Raw genomic sequence first — 16952 nt, 5'->3', positions numbered from 1 at the left:
TTTCTCTGGTACCTCTTTGATTCCTAAATAGTTAACACTGTGTAAGATGTATGTTTTCCTTTCATAAATGAGGACACAGATTTCCAGACTAATTGTTTGCCCAAGGTGTTTTACCAGATCAGAAGAAAATCTAGAACATGGGCTTAAGTAATTTTTGATTTTAGGTCACGAAGCAGCTTTTCTCTGGAAATCCTCCATGTCCACATGTTTGCTTGTTAAAGCTGTGATGTGAGTTGACTGGGCCAGAAGGATCTTTCAACATTAAAAATAAGCCTGTTTGAGGAAATTGAGGAAATTAGGTCTCTGGAAGTTCTGTAGCTTGAAGGGCAGGAAAGACTCCTTGTGGTTGAGCTAATTTCCAGTCTGTGGAACTATCAAAAGTATTCATTTATCATAAAATATGTATGTATTGCTTTTTTTGGATTCTTTTTTTTAAACTTTACAAGGAAAATTCTACCACATTTATTTTATTAAAAATCTGTATAGAAAAAAAATTGAGGTACATAAGCTAAATTTCTCACAACAGCTCAGTTTGTTCTATTATTTATTTATTTAATTTATTTTTGTTTATTGGATAGACACAGAGAAACTGAAAAGGAAGGGGAGAGATAGAGAAGGAGAGAGAAAGAGAGACACTGCTTCACTGCTTGTGAAATTTTTCCTCTACAGTTGGGCTTACACCTTGAAACAGGACTGGCAAAATATCTCACCTGGAAAGTGTGCCTGCTTTACCATGCATGCATCCCAATTCAAGCCTGGCCTCCACTACACAGGAGGAAGCTTTATTGTTGTGGTGTCTTTCCTTCTCTGTCTCTGGAAGAAAAACAAAACAAAACTACAGTGATGAAACCACTGCAATGACAAAACAACAATAACAACTACAACAAAATAACCAACCTACAGTGAAGCCTGCAATTTTTAGTAGGCTATAAATACTGTTGCTATGTAAAAATACCTAAGGATTTGATTTTTGCTTTCCTTATTTTATTATTCTCTAGAAAGGCAGTCAGAATGTATTAATAAAGTCTGATGGGATTGATTCAAGTATTTTAATAGCTTTAAACACTATTTAAAATTTTACTTTAATATACTACTTTAAAGAAGAACCAGGAGGCAAGGTAATACTGAAATAGTAACCAATCCTACTCCTATAAATTCAGATATGTCATCAGGGAGTTTAGCCTTAAGGGATTCTCCATTTAGCCAACATTCTTGCTTATTCTTAAAGTATAAAGTTTACATTTATTCCAGAGCAATTCCCATATAACAAAGAGTAAGTTGGAAGTAAAAACAAAAAAAAAACTTAGGTGGTTCTTGTATGTTACTGCTTTTCTTTAAAAAATTATTTTAAAAACTCTTTATTTATTGGATAGAGACAGCCAGAAATCAAGAGGGAAGGGGGTAATAGAGAGGAAGAAAGACAGAGAGACACCTGCAGCACTGCTGCAGCACTGCTTCACCACTCGCAAAGCTTTCCCCCTGCAAGTGGGGACCAGGGGCTCGAACCTGGGTCCTTGTGCGTTGTAATACATGCACTCAACCAGGTGCACCACCACCTGGCCCCATTACTGTTTTTCTAAAAGTCATACCACTCATGTAAGTTTACAATCTTTATCTTTGCATCCAGTTTCATTGCCACCTAGATTGTGTGTAAAGCAAACAAATTAGCATTGCATTAAGAAAAAATCCTGGGAGGATTAATTTTTGACTTTGCAGAAGGAAATTATGGTTCTTTTCAGAAGATTAGGGCTCATTGCACTGCTGTATGGTCATCTGTGCTCTGAGCAGTTTCTCGAGTGTTTAGACATACATGGTACATCTTTTGCTTCTGTTTTTCTGATACTCTAGACTCTGAGGTTACAACAGCCTGCAGGCACATCTTATGGGACCTTCTTTTAGTTCTTATTTATTTATTGAAATTTTTATTGCCATCAGGATTATTGCTGGGGCTTGGTGCCACTACTATGAATCCACCACTCCTAGTGACCATTTTTGTCTTTTTTTTCCCCCCTTTCTATTTTATTTGATAAGAGAGAGAAATTGAGAGGGGAGGAAGAGTGGAGAGAGAAAGATAGACACCTGCTACAACACTTGTGAAGTGTCCCCTTTGCAAGTGGGGAGTGAGGGCTCCAACTGGGGTCCTTGTACATGGTAGTATGTCCACTCAACTGGCTGCCCCCTTATTTTAGTTCTTCGCCAGTTCAGCTTCTCTAGCTCTCAGTTAATGGGCAACTTAGATTTTAGCTCATTTTCAAGATTTCTAACCTGCCTTCAGTTGTAAAATTGGTTAAAACATTGTGCCCTTTAATGGACCTTCTGAAGCCTATCAGATAGCACCAATGGGAGGAGCTGACCCCCGGCTACTAGCCTAGAGGATCTGCCACTTTTCTACTCAGTACATTGGCCCCACTAGCTCCTACTTCAAGTAGCACCTGCTTTAGTCTTCTTTCAGTTAATAGAGATTCTTTCTGTCATTCTCTACTACTTCCTGATCCTCATTTAAAGAGGCTCTTGCCTTTGAATCCTTAAAACAGACAAAAAAAAAAAAAAAAGATGCCACCACCCACACGGTTTTCAGTGTCGTCTCCCATTCTAGAAATAGGCTTTTCTTTGCCTCAAGGTAATTTATTTTGTAGAATGTTGTTTCATTTGCATTTGTTTGATATTTCATTGTGACTTAAGACCATGTGCTTTTAAAGCATATGAAATATGGAAGTATTCTTGCTCCTTCTCAGAGGATCAGATTAGAACATTACCTTATGAAATAAATCCACGTGTCTTCACTGGAGATAGTAACTTTTGATCATTTAATGAAGGTGACATATACAACTCTACTGTTGTACTATTTGTTTCTTTGCTTTTGTTTTAAAGTCTTGTTCAGGGTTATTTATTTTTTTTTTGATAAACTGGATTTTTATTTAAACAGTATTTTTTTTAAATTGCACTTGGGATTTAATAAACTTTGGTTTTGTAAATATTCCCCTACTCAGCACAAAAAATGAACAAATCATACATGTTAAAGCTTTGTTGTTTACTTTAAAAGTATATATGTGTAGTGGAAGATGAAATTAATGTATATGTGGCAGACTCTTGACATGTGCTTTATAAATATTAATATTCACAATACTTCTATTCAGCATGTTTTCTTTTTCTCCTTCACAGGGTTATTTTAAGTCTGTACAAACACCTAGCTCCTCCTCATACTTTCCCTTAACAATTAACCATTCATTGATTTTTTGCAATAACATTGCTGTGGTATATGCCAACTAGTGATTTTTTTTTTTCATATGTATTATTCTTTAGTATAAGACTTACTGGTAAGAAAAATCTTTTATCATTCTGTAAGTAGAAATTCTTAACTTGTGGTCTTTGTGCACATATAGCTGATGTATTTTACTCTGGAGATGAGGTGCAGCACTTACCAAGCTTTAAGAAGCCTTTTGGAGACACTGGACATGGCACAGTGGGTAGAGTTGGACCTTCAAGCATGAGGAGCTCAGTTTTGGTCAGTTTTTCAGCAGTGATGTTCTTGTTCTTTCACTCCCTCTATTAATAAAGACATATATTTTTAAAAAGAGGGCTTTAGGATGCTGTTATCTTTTTCCACCCTTCACTGCTTTCTAATATCTGTGATTACAGCTCCTCTCATTACTAGAGTAAATGAAAGGCATCCTTTATGTACTTCGTTTCTGATTTTTCCATATAGTCCATTTTGAATTCCTCTACAAAGATTTAATGAACAACAGACTACAGTCCACCTTAGGGGAATGAAGAAGCAGATATGCAATGTGTGTTGTTCCCCTATACTGTCAAATCTTTCCTTTACTTGGCCCACAGTTGGGAACTCACTACATTTGATTTTTATAAAAGCGTGTGTGTGTGTGTGTGTGTGTGTGTGTGTGTGTGTGTGTGTGGTTTTCCCTCAGAGAACATGTATTCTCATCTCTGTGAGGTTTGTAAAAGTCAAATACATTATTTAGTCTGTCTTATAGCAAAGATGATAAAAATTCTAGTTTTAAAATACTGCTGCCTCATTGTGATAACTTAATTAGTTTCTTTTTTATTATGAGCTGTGCTTCCTTGGAGTACATAGATACTTGCGAAAGAAAGACTGAGACTTAGGTGAAACATAAATTTTTATTAGTTTAAATTTTGGTGTCTGATATCCTAGAAGCCATTTTTATTGCGTATGCCTTTCATAGCTATCAGAAATTACTGTTGCTGTTATTGCTGCTCCTAGTTGTTATCCTTGCTGTCCTCCTCCTCCTCCCTTTCTCTTCCTCCTCCTCCTTCTGGAATGGCTGTGTCATCTCTATGCGTGCACTTAAACGCAATAATGCTCTACCACAGGATGGGCAGATTTGAAGGGACTTGTGTCAATTGATTTTATTATTCTGACCATGGCCATTCACTACTTTTATGCAATCTGGTGCCTCTCAGCCTCCTGCCACTCCTGTCATTGTACTCATGCAGAATTGAGACCCAGCTCACCTGAGCCTCAAATTCCTGGGCTTAACTGAACTATCTCCCTGCCTTTGCCTTTTGAATAGTTGGGGTTGCAGGCATGCTGACCAGGCCTCGCTTGTCTTCTTTTAGAATGGGATTATCATGTTGAGTCCACTGTGGTTTCCATAAAGGCTAGTACCCAGAGAGAAACCACCACCAATTTATTGTTGTAAAACACCACATCTGAGGCAAGTGACATCTGGAATAGTGTTGGATAGGCTGTTAGAGGCCACATTATCATGGATACATGTACCAAGTTAAGGAGCTTGCATTTAGTAGGGAAGAGAGTTGAGGTGTAAGGATGACCTGAATTAGGGCTGTGGTAGGAGGGAGGGGCTCAAGAAATATTAAAGAATTAACAAAATAAATCTTATAGTTTCTATGTATTCTCATTTTTCATAAGAAGCTGTGTGTTACATAGGTTAGATTATGGTCTTTTTTTATTTCCTAGTTAGAAATTCTGTTTCCTTCTTTAATTGTTGCTGAATAAAAGATAACTCTTAATTTTAAAAATTTTTTATTAGTGACTTGATAATGGCTAACAAGATTGTAAGATAACAGGTACAATTCCATAGTTCCCACCACCAGAGTTCCCTGTCCCATCCCCTCCATTGGAAACTTCCCTAATTTTAACAAAATTCTACTGGCTTTTATCTAGAATGTTGCAAGAAAGAGAACACTTTCACTAATCTCTTCATTTTACAATTTGTGCATCAGCTCAAGGGAGAATAATCACTTACCTAACGTTTTATGGGCAGATAAGAGCAAAATGAAGATCCTGGACCCCAGAGTCCTAACTCCTGTCCCTATAATAAGTACCCCCAAGCTGAATCTGCTTTGCCTGTAAAACAGGCCAGCTCTGCCAGCTCCTCTAACCTCATACTGCTTTTGTTCCCTGGAAACAGTGTGCAGTACGTGCAGCCATGGAAGGTAGAACCCTTGTCTTGGAAGGCTTGGAAAAGGCTGAGAGGAATGTTCTGCCTGTTTTGAACAACTTACTGGAAAACAGGGAGATGCAGCTGGAGGATGGACGCTTCCTGATGTCTGCTGAGCGCTATGATAAACTCCTCCAAGTAAGAAAAGCAAAGGGTAATTGCTTTATCCTTGACATTGAGCTGTGCATCATGCAAATTGCTGTGTAAGATATCACTGGGGCCGGGTGGTGGCAGACCTGGTAGAGCACACATATTACCATGTGCAAGGACCTAGGTTCAAGTCCCTCAGGCCCTACCTGTAGAGGGGAAGCTTCACAATTGAAGCAGTGTGTGTCTCTTTCTCTTGCTGTCTTCCCCTTCCCCTTCCCCTTCCCCTTCCCCTTCCCCTTCCCTTCCCCCTTCCCTGTCTTTCTCTCTCTCAACAGAAAGCAAGTAAAAAGGGCACCAGGTTAAACACACATAGTATAAAAAGTGTAGGGACCCTTGAATGGATCCTATTTCAAGCCCCCAGCTTCCTACCTGCAGGGGGTTCATTCACAAGTGGTGAAGTAGTTCTAGTTCTGTAGGTGTCTCATCTTTCTCCTTCCCTCTCTGACTTCACCTCCCCTCTCAATTTCTCTGTCCTATCCAAAAAAGAAAAAGGCCACAGGAGTAGTGGATTTGTAGTGCCAGCACCAAGCCCCAGCAATAACCCTGAAGGCAAACAACAAAAAAAAAAAGGAAAAATTTTGCCACCAGGAACAGTCATGTAAGACTGAGCCCCAATGCTGTCCCTGTTGACAATGAAAAACAAAAACAAAACAAAAACCACACCAGAACAAAACAAAATATAAGATTGTATCAGAACAAGCACAGATAAGCAGGGGCCCATATCCGAGCCTGTATGCTCAAGTGCAGTCATGACTCTGCCATTTTGCACAGCACTTCTAGTTTCAGGCCATGTTAGATTACCTCTCAGAAGTAACTTGCTTTCTGCCAGTCCCAAAACTATTATTCTTTTTTTCTTTCTCATTTTCATTTTGTTTCCATTCTTCTTCCTTCCCCCATCTTCCTCTTTACATTTTTTTCTTCTGGGAACAACCATTTGCTAAAACTAATGGCTTCAGTCCAGGAGGTGCTCAATGGACACACTGTTGGATCCTGAAGCATGAGGTTCAGAGGTCGGTCGATCCCTGGCACTGCATCTGATTATTTTGCAAGTTCACCATATGTATGGTTTGTATAGATTTTGTATTCTGATAACCATTTTTTAAAAAATATTTTATTTATTCATGAGAAAGATAGGAGAAGAGAGAAAGAACCAGACATCACTCTGGTACATGTGCTACCAGGGATTGAACTCAGGATCTCATGCTTGAGAGTCCAATGCTTTATCCACTGCGCCACCTCCTGGACCACTCTGATAACTATTTTTATTGGTAAATTAAAATAGAAACATTTAGCTCTTGAACAGGCAAACAATTCATTTGCATAGTGCTTTGCTTTGGCCATGCACACTAGCCAGGTATGAGTACAGCTCTCACTGTGTTGAAGGAAATTTTGGTGCTGTGTTTCACTATCCCTTTCACTTTCTTACAAAAAAACAAAACAAAATAAAATAAACTATCTTCTAGAAAGTTTTGGGCTTTGGGTATAGAAAACTAACTAGGGCCAGCTAGTATGCAGTATTTGCATGTAGGAAGTTCCAGGTCTGGGAGGTGGTGCGGTGGATAGACCACTGGACTCTCAGGCATGAGGTCCTGAGTTTGATTCACAGCAGCATATGTACCAGAGTGATATCTGATTCTTTTTCTTCTCTTTTCTCATTAATAAAGAAATAAAATCTTGGGGAAAAAAAGTTTCAGGTTCAATGCCTTGTATCACCAATACCCAAAGCAGACCAGTGCTTTGGGAAAAACAAACAAGCAAACCGAATTAAGTCCAGCTTTGTGCCTCAGGAAACTTGAAGTGCAGTAGGTCTTGGCAGAAATAAATAAGATATTGAGCAAATACCTGGCTAGCCCGCACTACCAACATTAGATTCCTGAGCCTTTTGACCAGACTCTGCTCATATCCCCCTCTGCATAACAGTCATTAGTTACTTTAAAACATGTGACAGGCTCAATCTTTCCTTTGTCCTGTGCCCCTGTTATGTTCCTGTTGTATTTAAAATAAAATCTGAAGTCCTTATAGTGGAATGCAGCATCTTGTATTACCTGAGCTCTCACAGCCTCTTTGGGATCATCCCCTGGCTTTCTCCAGCTGCTTTTTTCCATTCTTCTCTTTGCCAGACCTCAGTCAAGCTGGGCACTTACTCTTCCCTGTCTGGACACTTTGCATAGTCACTTGACTCTTCCAGAATGCCCCCCCCTCCCCCGTGGCTACCTAGCTCACACCTGTGCTTCCTTTCCTCTTTGCTCAAATGTCATGTTATCAATAATGCCTGCTTTCATCCTTCTGTTCAAAATGACCACTTACTTTCTGCTCCTGCACTCCCTTATCCTACAGTTTCCCCCACAATATTCTAACATCCTTCATCATTTGCTTACTTAAACTTTTAGTTCACTTTTTCTGCCCTCCATGAAATGATAATATCCACTGGGGGGGGGGGGTTGGTTATAGTGGTGCCTCTCAATCTGGGAGCAATGCTTGGTAGGTGCCCAGTAACGGTGGAATGAATGAGTGAATTACTGCAAAAAAAAACTTTAAATGTTCTGATATAAGTGGGTGTAAAGAGAGCAGCAACCAGGCAATGTAGGGCTCATCAGTGTTGAGAAGAGGCTCCTGAAATGTCACAAGTGACTGCAAGATAGAGACTGTGCTCATTTAGCTGCAGATGAATCACACTAAACCTCCCTCTGATAACCCCACCCCCTAGGGACAAATAACTCTGCCTTTGTATGAAAGTCTCTCTCACTTCTGTAGAGATAACACATGCTAACCTTGCTGCTCCAGCTTGCCTCTGGCTTGTTCAAGAGTAGTTAGTGTCTGTGTCTGATACTTCCTTTTGGTCCTACCCCTATTGTGGGTATACAAGCTCAGAACACACCAGGCACTAAATAATAGATATTGACAGCAAAGGGTTTGACTGAACAGATGTTCTGTGCCCAGCAAAATCAGGAGCATCTCTTTGTGACCCTGATGTGTAACCTGTTTTCTTGTTAATCTGTTTTGTGACCTGTTCAGCATTCTCCTCCTATACTGTTTATGGAAGCTTCTAGATGGTGTTTTCATGGTGGAATAGAGTTGTTTTCTTTTGGGTCTATCACAGGACTGCTTCATTCCAATGTAATTTGAGCAGGATAATTGAGGTTTTAGTCAGTATGAAAAAGCTCAATGTATTCATATTATACGTGCTATAGTTTTCTAACAGCGAGAGGTCTAAGTGTGTCAATGTTATTCCCCCTTAATAGACAAGAAGGCAAGTCTAATCACATAGTGCTGGCCATTTGCCTAAGCTGTTCACCAACAACTAAAGCTTGGATTGGGGCTGTAGGACCTGTGCTGTTTCCAGCTTCTCAGCTCAGCTTCCTCATATTGCAGGACCATAAACAAGTTACAGAGCTTTAAGCCTCAGTTTGTCCATTCAGAAAAATGAATTTTTATTAGGGGAATAGTTATTGATATTATAGTTGTTGCCACATGGGTCCAGTTTCTCTTCTCCCTGTGGTAACTGTCTGGAGAACACTCTCACTCCCAGCTTGGGTCCTTTTCCATCTTCATGCACCAGGACCCCAACCCTCCTCCCTGTCCTCCATTTCCAGAGTCTTTTGCTTTGCTTTGTTGCAATACCGCACACCTAGTTCAAGTTTCACCTTGTGCTTTTCCTCTCTTCCTTTGTTTCTTGAGGTCTACCTGTAAATGAGATCATTTGGAATTCATCCTTTTCCTTCTGGCTTATCTCACTTAATATGGTTCCTTCAAGCTGCATCCAAGAGGCAGGGATGATGGAGATCTCCTTTCAAATACCTGCCCTCATACGGAGGGCCTTCCCTGACCTCCTGGTCCTGACTTCTCGTGGCTCCCTCCTTGAGAAGTTGACCTTAAGAGAGTTCTCAGAGACAGTTTACTCAGGAATGAGAGAGCCGACTTATCTCTTACAACCATCATGTGTATCATCTATGCTTTAGTTCTTGGTCTCTTACTCTTTTAGGAACATACCAAAACCGAGTTGGATTCTTGGAAGATTGTCCGTGTTAGTGAAAACTTCCGTGTGATTGCTTTGGGCTTGCCGGTGCCCAAGTACTCTGGGAATCCACTGGACCCCCCTCTCCGTTCCCGATTTCAAGCCAGAGATATTTACTACCTCCCCTTCAAGGCAAGTTGAAATAAGAATAATTTATTTTTGAAAATATTTCCAATATATAATAAAGTCAATTCCTGAAAAGTAGTACTTCTTTGTAGATAATCCTCTCAGTAGAAGCTAATGAAAATAAAAAGGCTGTAGGGTGGAAAACATCTGTGGAAACTAGGATGAAAAATTATTATAGCATTGTTTTGTTTGACAGATTATAAAAAGTCTAAAGAAAAGTTTCTAGAACTAGAAAATAACATGTATCAAATGGTTTTGGTATTAACTACTTGAGTGTTTGCTTAATTAAAACATTGAATTTGGTCTGTAGCATTTATATTCATTATTAATTGATTTGGTATGTTATTTTAGGACCAACTTAAACTGTTATATTCAGTTGGACCCAATATTTCTGCTGAGAAGTAAGTATTACACACACACACACACACACACACACACACACACACACACACACACACACACACACATACACACACACACACAGGTATGGACACCTAATATTGACTCTGTTTTGCCTGTTCATTGGCTGATAGATTAATTCATTCAATAACTGTTCCTTGAAAAAAATTTTCAGTAGCTCTGGTATATGCTGAGGATAAAGTTAATAAAATATGACCTTTGATGGCAAGAAATTCAATCTAGTAGAGTTTCCAGAAATGTGAATGATTTAGTATGAAGTACTATAGGCCATTATTAAAAGTGTTATGGATTGTTTTGTTTGAGACTTTACAGGCACTTCACCAAAGCCCCTGGCATTTGAGATGACTGGAAAGAATAGACACACTTTGCCAGAGAGATTGTAATCAAAGAGATGGATGTTTTTATCAGTAGGATAGGAGAGTATATGTCTTATTTGGATGTGTAAAAGTGTTCCTACTAGCCCAGAGTTTAGTTTTGGGTTAAGAATGGTGGGAGGTGAGGCTGAAAGAGCAGACCTGAACCAGCTAGTAAGAAACATTACATAACATGACCAGCCTACTGATTACATCTATCTGATTGGCTCCTGAGTTTTCAGTGGAGTATTATAATATAGAGCTGTTGTTCTTAAAAAAATTATAATAGTAGATGCCATCTTTTTAGATTATTCTAGTTCAGGTGTTTTTATATTTGACAAATATATACATCTGATATATTTATTAGAGTAAAACTTGTTATTTTTCCTCCCCATAGAATTTCTCAGCTTTTATCCTTCGCTACCACCCTCTGTTCCCAAGAATCTTCTACTCTTGGACTTCCAGATTTTCCTTTAGATAGTTTGCCAGCTGCTGTTCAAATTCTGGTATGTACAAAGTAGTGACTGGGAGACCCACATATGTTGAAGAAGGTTTTTTTGTTGTTGTTGAAGAAGATTTAAAAGGTGATCCAGAGTTAACCATTTTGGATTGTCTTATCATGTTCATCCGTAACTACTTCAAGGCCTGAGATTAATTTTTCTTGTAGTGTGGTAAGCTTAAACTGGTCAGTGCTGTGTTCTGAGCACTTAAGAGAGTTTATAGATAGGTGGTGGTGCTGGAAGGAAGATAGACAGCAGCTCAGATAGCAGTCACACAGAAGGAGTAGGACTTCATCATGACCCTGCAGAGGTATGCTGAGGCATAAGCTAGCTGTGTCTCAGTCTTGCCTCAGCTTGGGCGATGGAGCTGGGACCTTCACAGTCTAGCTTCATCACTCATTTATTTAAAACATTTAACTAATCTTTTAAAATTTCAATATCACTTTATTGAAGGAATGTTGATTTACAGGATTTTTGTTGTCACAAGTGTACATTTCCACATTTCCCTAAGATGCGCTGTCAGCAATTTCATCCTCAAACTGTCATCATATCCCACCATAGGGCCATACGTCCCCAATGTCCTCTAACTGCTCCTCCCTTCCCCCTTCTGATTCTCTGAGTCTGCTGTCATAGACTATAGTTCATGTAGGAATCACCCTGCATTGTCCTTTGCTTGGCTTCTTAGAGATCATCTGTGAGATCCGGATCCTGGGTCCATGTGTGGGTCCTTGCACTTCATACTATGTGCTCTTAACTGGGTGTGCCACCACCTGGCCCCCTTTTATTTTATTTATTTATTTGTTTATTTATTTAATATTTATTTATTTCCTTTTGTTGCCCTTGTTTTATTGTTGTAGTTATTATTGTTGTTTTTATTGATGTTATTGTTGGATAGGACAGAGAGAAATGGAGAGAGGAAGGGAAGACAGAGAGGGGGAGAGAAAGATAGACACCTGCAGACCTGCTTCACCGCTTGTGAAGCGACTCCCCTACAGGTGGGGAGCCGGGGGCTCGAACCGGGATCCTTACTCCAGTCTTTGCACTTTGTGCCACCTGCACTTAACCTGCTGTGCTACCGCCCGACTCCCCCCTTTTGTTTTATTTTTTTTTAATTTATTTTTTATTTAAGAAAGGATAAATTAACAAAACCATAGGGTAGGAGGGGTACAAATCCACACAATTCCCACCACCCAATCTCTATATCCCATCCCCTCTCCTGATAGCTTTCCCATTCTCTATTCCTCTGGGAGCATGGACCCAGGGTCTTTGTGGGTTGTAGAAGGTGGAAGGTCTGGCTTCTGTAATTGCTTCCCCGCTGAACATGGACGTTGACTGGTCTGTCCAGACTCCCAGTCTGCCTCTCTCTTTCCCTAGTAGGGTGGGTCTTTGGGGAAGCGGAGCTCCAGGACACATTGCTGGGGTCTTCAGTCCAGGGAAGCCTGGCCGGCATCCTGATGGCATGTGGCACCTGGTGTCTGAAAAGAGAGTTAACATACAAAGCCAAACAAATTGTTGAGCAATCATGGACCCAAAGCTTGGAATAGTGGAGAGGAAATGTTAGTGGGGTACTCACTGCAAACTCTAGTGTACTTCTGCTTTCAGGTATATATTTTGCACTTGTTTTGGATACGTGTGAACATATGCTCTATCTCCTGGAACCTGGTCTATATCTAGGTTTTGGGACTTTGTTAGAAAGTGAACCACCTGGGATGGAATTAGAGAATACTATGAAAGGAAAGGTCTCACCCGACCCCCTTTTATTTTTTAAAAAATATTTGTTTATTGCATAGAGACAGAGAGAAATCAAGAGAAGAAAGGGAGATAGAGAGGGAGCGAGACAGAGAGATGCCTGCAATACTGGTTCACTGCTTGTGAAGCTTCCTTCCTGCAGGTGGGGACTGGGAGTCTTGAACCTGGGTCCTTGTGCACTAAAATATGTGCACTCAACTAGGTATGCCATCACCCAGCCCCTGCCACAACTTCTTTAACCACTGTTGAACATGTGGGTTCTTTCAAAATGTTGGCTGTTACAGATAGAACTGCCATAAATATAGGTGTGCATAGATTGAAAAAAGTTTTTTTTTTTTTAACTAGAGCGCTGCTCAGCTCTGGCTTATGGTGATGTGGGGGATTAAACCTGGGACTTCAGAGCCTAAAGCATGATAGTCTGTTTGCATAACCATTATGCTATCTACGCCCCCAATAATTGTTTTTTTATTCTTTGAATAAATGCCTGGGAGAAGAATTACTGGGTCTCAGTGACTCATTGATGGCTCTCCAAAGGAACACATTTTCCTGGACACTAATTGCACTCCTGGCCTGTGATTAAAGTTGGTTCCAGAAGCTTACAGGCAGTTTCCTTTGAAATACCATGGTAGCTGACTGCTGAAAGTGAAAGCCAGGGGTGGAGGCCGGGGGGTGGGCAGAGAAAAGATGAAACTGATCTGGGGGGCGGTGGGCTTTGGGAATATAGACACCACTAGAGTTTCACCAAGGTCATGTGAATAGTGTCTAGAGTGACAGAAAGACCCTCCAGGCAGAGGGCCAGCGTATCCAAAGTGTTGAATCCCAAAAGACAAGGTTATGTTTGGGCATTTGAAGCCAAACAAGAGGGCCCACTGCCATAGAAAGGCTAAACAAACGCAAGTTCTTGTGACCCTGCAGGTGGTGTAGTGGATAAAGTCTTGGACTCTTGATCCTGAGGTCCTGAGATTGATTCCTGGCATTGAATATGTGAGAGTAATGTTTTAGTAGTCTGTTCTCTCCTCTACTCTCATGAATAAATATCTTTGAAGAAGAAGGAAAAGGAGATGGAGATGGAGATGGAGAAGGAAAAGGAATCCAAACTCTGTCACATCAGTCTTTGCAGAGGCAAATGCTAGAAGAAGAAGTCTTTGCAGAAAGGGCAGTCAGCTTTATTCCTAATCAAAGATGCAAGGAGAATGTAGCACTGCTCTAAGGGGCCCCTTTATTTCTTTACTTTTCAGAGTATCCACACAGATAGGAGGAAGGGCAATAGAACTAAGTTTTGGGACAAACAGGGTTGGTCTTGACTAGGTCTTAAGTTACTGTGTTCTTTAAAAGCAGAAGAAGAGTAGAAATGCAGCTGGATGTGAGTCATCAGGCCATAGAATCATCAGACCTTCTGGATCAGTGTCCCCTCCCCATTGGTGGCAGCCCTATCCTTTTGGGCCTAGAGTTTAAGGATATCAAGTTTTATCACTAAAACTAGTGGTGTGGTGAGGAGGGAGTAGAATCTGAGAGTGAAGTGTCTTACATGGTAAATGAGGTACTTGGACCTTATGCTTCAGGCAAAAAGTGGCCCTTTCAACATTATTAAGTAGGTGGGGTCTGTAGTAAACAGATTTGTCTTGCTGGCAGCAAAGAGGGGTGTTGGGAACCCGGAGTAGAGATAAAGATTTATTTTAAGCTTCTGTTGCTTTTTACTTCACTGTGAGTGAGTCATATTTTATAGGCATTGTTCTCTACAATAAGGTATCATTTGTCTTTCTATTTATCAAATCAGTTTTTTCTCCTTTTTGGTTTTCTGGGAGCTTTTTACTTTATAATTCTTAAATTTTAAAAAGATCAAAACAAGAAAACAAACATCCATTAGCCCTTCAGCTAGAATCACCAATGATTCACAGATTGTCACATTTGCTTGTATTCTCACTCTCTTTGTTTTGAATCATGTGGAAGTAAACAGTACTGATTATTCTGAAATATTTTAGTATGCACTGTCAGAATGAGAACTTTCCAAAACCAGAACACTATGATTGTATTCTTTGGTGTATTACTGCCAATTCTCTGTCATCTAATAGACAGTATATAGAAATTTTCCTGTTACTATCAGCAGATACATTGACATAAACTTTTGTTATTTCCTTGAGGGAATTTGTGGGAGCATGCCAGAGGACTGACCAAAGGAGTAGAAATTGACTCAGGGAAAGGAAAAAGATACCACAGATGAAATATAGGCTGAGCTGGAGAGTGAGAGAAGCCTGGCTCCAAGCTCCAAATCCATTCTTACAGAGTTTGTATTTTGGGGAGACAAAGCAACAAGATAAGGCTTAATGTACTGGGGTAGAATTAGCCATTTTATGTGTTTTAGGTAAGTCTGGAATTTCTGCTAATCTTTGTAATAAATGCACACAAATTTAGGGGATAGGTAGGTAGGTATACCTCGTAAAGTGTACACTTTGCCATGTATGAAGACCGAGGTTTTTTTCCTGCCTGCTGGGAAGCTTCAGGAATTGTTGAGCAGCACTGCAGGTGTCTTCCCTTCTCTATCTCTGTCTCCCCCACCTTTTTTTTTTTTTTTTTTTTTTTTTTTGCTTTCAGGGTTAGTTCCTGGACTTGATTCCTGCATTATGAATCCACTGCTCCTGGTAGCCATTTTTTTTTCCTTTTTATTGGATAAGACAGAGAGAAATTGAGAGTAGAAGGGGAGTGAAAGACACCTGCAGACCTGCTTCTTCACCAGTTATGAAGTGACCCCCCTGCAGGTGAGGAGCCCGGGGCTCAAACTGGCATCCTTGCACAGGTCCTTGCGCTTAGTACCATGTACTCTTTTTTGTTTTGTTTTGTTTTTAACCTTCTATCTTTTTATTGCGGTGTTAATGGCTTACAATACAGCTGTTGACACATGGGTACAACTTCTCATCTCCCCATAGTAGGTACCCATAAAACACTCTCACCCACAATTTGAGTCCTTTTCCGCCATCCTGCACCAAGACCCCAAACCCTTCCACCCCCCTCCATACTTGGAGACCTTTGCTTTGGTGCAATACACAGAGACAGTTCAGGTTTTACTTAGTGGTTTCCCTTTCTGTCTTTGTTTCTTAAGTTCTGCCTATGAGTGAGATCTGGTATTCATTCTTCTCTTACCATGAAAAACAACTTTTAGGGATATCCCAAACTCTAAGAACAGCCTCCAGGCTCTTATTCCTATTCTTTTCTAACTCCTTCCTTATTCCTTATATTCATATTTTCATACTATATTGGAATTCATACTCTTTTTTAAACTTTTATTTATAAAATGGAAATATTGACAAGATTATAGGATAAGAGGGGGACATTTCCACACAGTGCCCACACTCAGAGCTCCATATCCAATCCCCTTCCTTGATAGCTTCCCACCCTTGATAGATTCCCCGTACCATGTGCTCTTAGCCAGTGTGCTACTGCCCAACCCCCACCCCCTTCTGTCTCTCAAGTTGTATTAGAGAAGAAAAGAAAAGGTGGAGACCCTTGAGGAATCCAACCTCAGAAATAATCCTGGTGGCAAAATAAAATAAAATTGGGTGGGCAATAATTGATGTTAAACCAGAGAGATAATGGGTTGTGAGACTGGTCCCCAGAGCAGAGATACACAGAGAAGAGAAGTCAAGCTACTTGTGTATTTACTGTGTCTTAAAGTTAGCAAGGAAGCTCAATATTCATGTGCTCTGTGTACTCCAGAGTAATTGATTTTCAACAGTCAGGATTTAACATTGCCTAAATCTACTTACTTTAAAAACAGCTTGGTAAACAAGCCAAACAATGACTAATGGTCACTTCTTCTCCCAGGAATGTCATTCTAATAGGTCGCTGGGGTTTTAACTCCAGTTTTAATCTGGAAGGCCTAACTGAAGCAGGTGACAGTTTTAAAAATACAGAATTCCCCCCCTAGGTTTCTTCTTACTCTATCCTGGTGTTTTTTCATAATCTCGTAGTTATGCAGTCATTCTTCATAATTCACAATATATCTACTCTATCTCATTAATATGCATTTTGACATAGGGTGTACAGAATTGGGAAGGAATCTGACTTGGCATAGGGTAAGGATTTGACAATAATGAATATTTTTCTGACTTGTATTTGAAACTGCAAAGTCAGGTGAATATTGAACAGAATGAAGGAACAAAGAGAAGGTGCTTTAGGAAGAGAAGGGGTAGAGTGTGTGTTT

The 16952-nt window shown here is 40.0% G+C and overlaps 1 protein-coding gene across 4 annotated transcripts in view; it reads left to right on the top strand.

The window, feature by feature from the left end:
• The window catches only part of VWA8 (von Willebrand factor A domain containing 8), a 408658-nt gene that overhangs the window by 44377 nt on the left and 347329 nt on the right, over window positions 1-16952 (top strand). For all 4 annotated transcript variants that reach the window (XM_060194755.1, XM_060194752.1, XM_060194753.1 and 1 more), the window contains exons 5-8: window positions 5412-5579; window positions 9574-9738; window positions 10084-10133; window positions 10903-11011. In XM_060194755.1, coding sequence (XP_060050738.1) covers window positions 5412-5579; window positions 9574-9738; window positions 10084-10133; window positions 10903-11011 — 492 coding nt within the window. The remainder of the gene's footprint in view (window positions 1-5411; window positions 5580-9573; window positions 9739-10083; window positions 10134-10902; window positions 11012-16952) is intronic.

This window comes from Erinaceus europaeus, chromosome 7 (assembly GCF_950295315.1).
Source record: "Erinaceus europaeus chromosome 7, mEriEur2.1, whole genome shotgun sequence".
Classification (NCBI taxonomy): domain Eukaryota; kingdom Metazoa; phylum Chordata; class Mammalia; order Eulipotyphla; family Erinaceidae; genus Erinaceus; species Erinaceus europaeus.
Note: the sequence above shows the minus strand (reverse complement) of the source record. Positions and strands in the feature narration are given on the sequence as shown.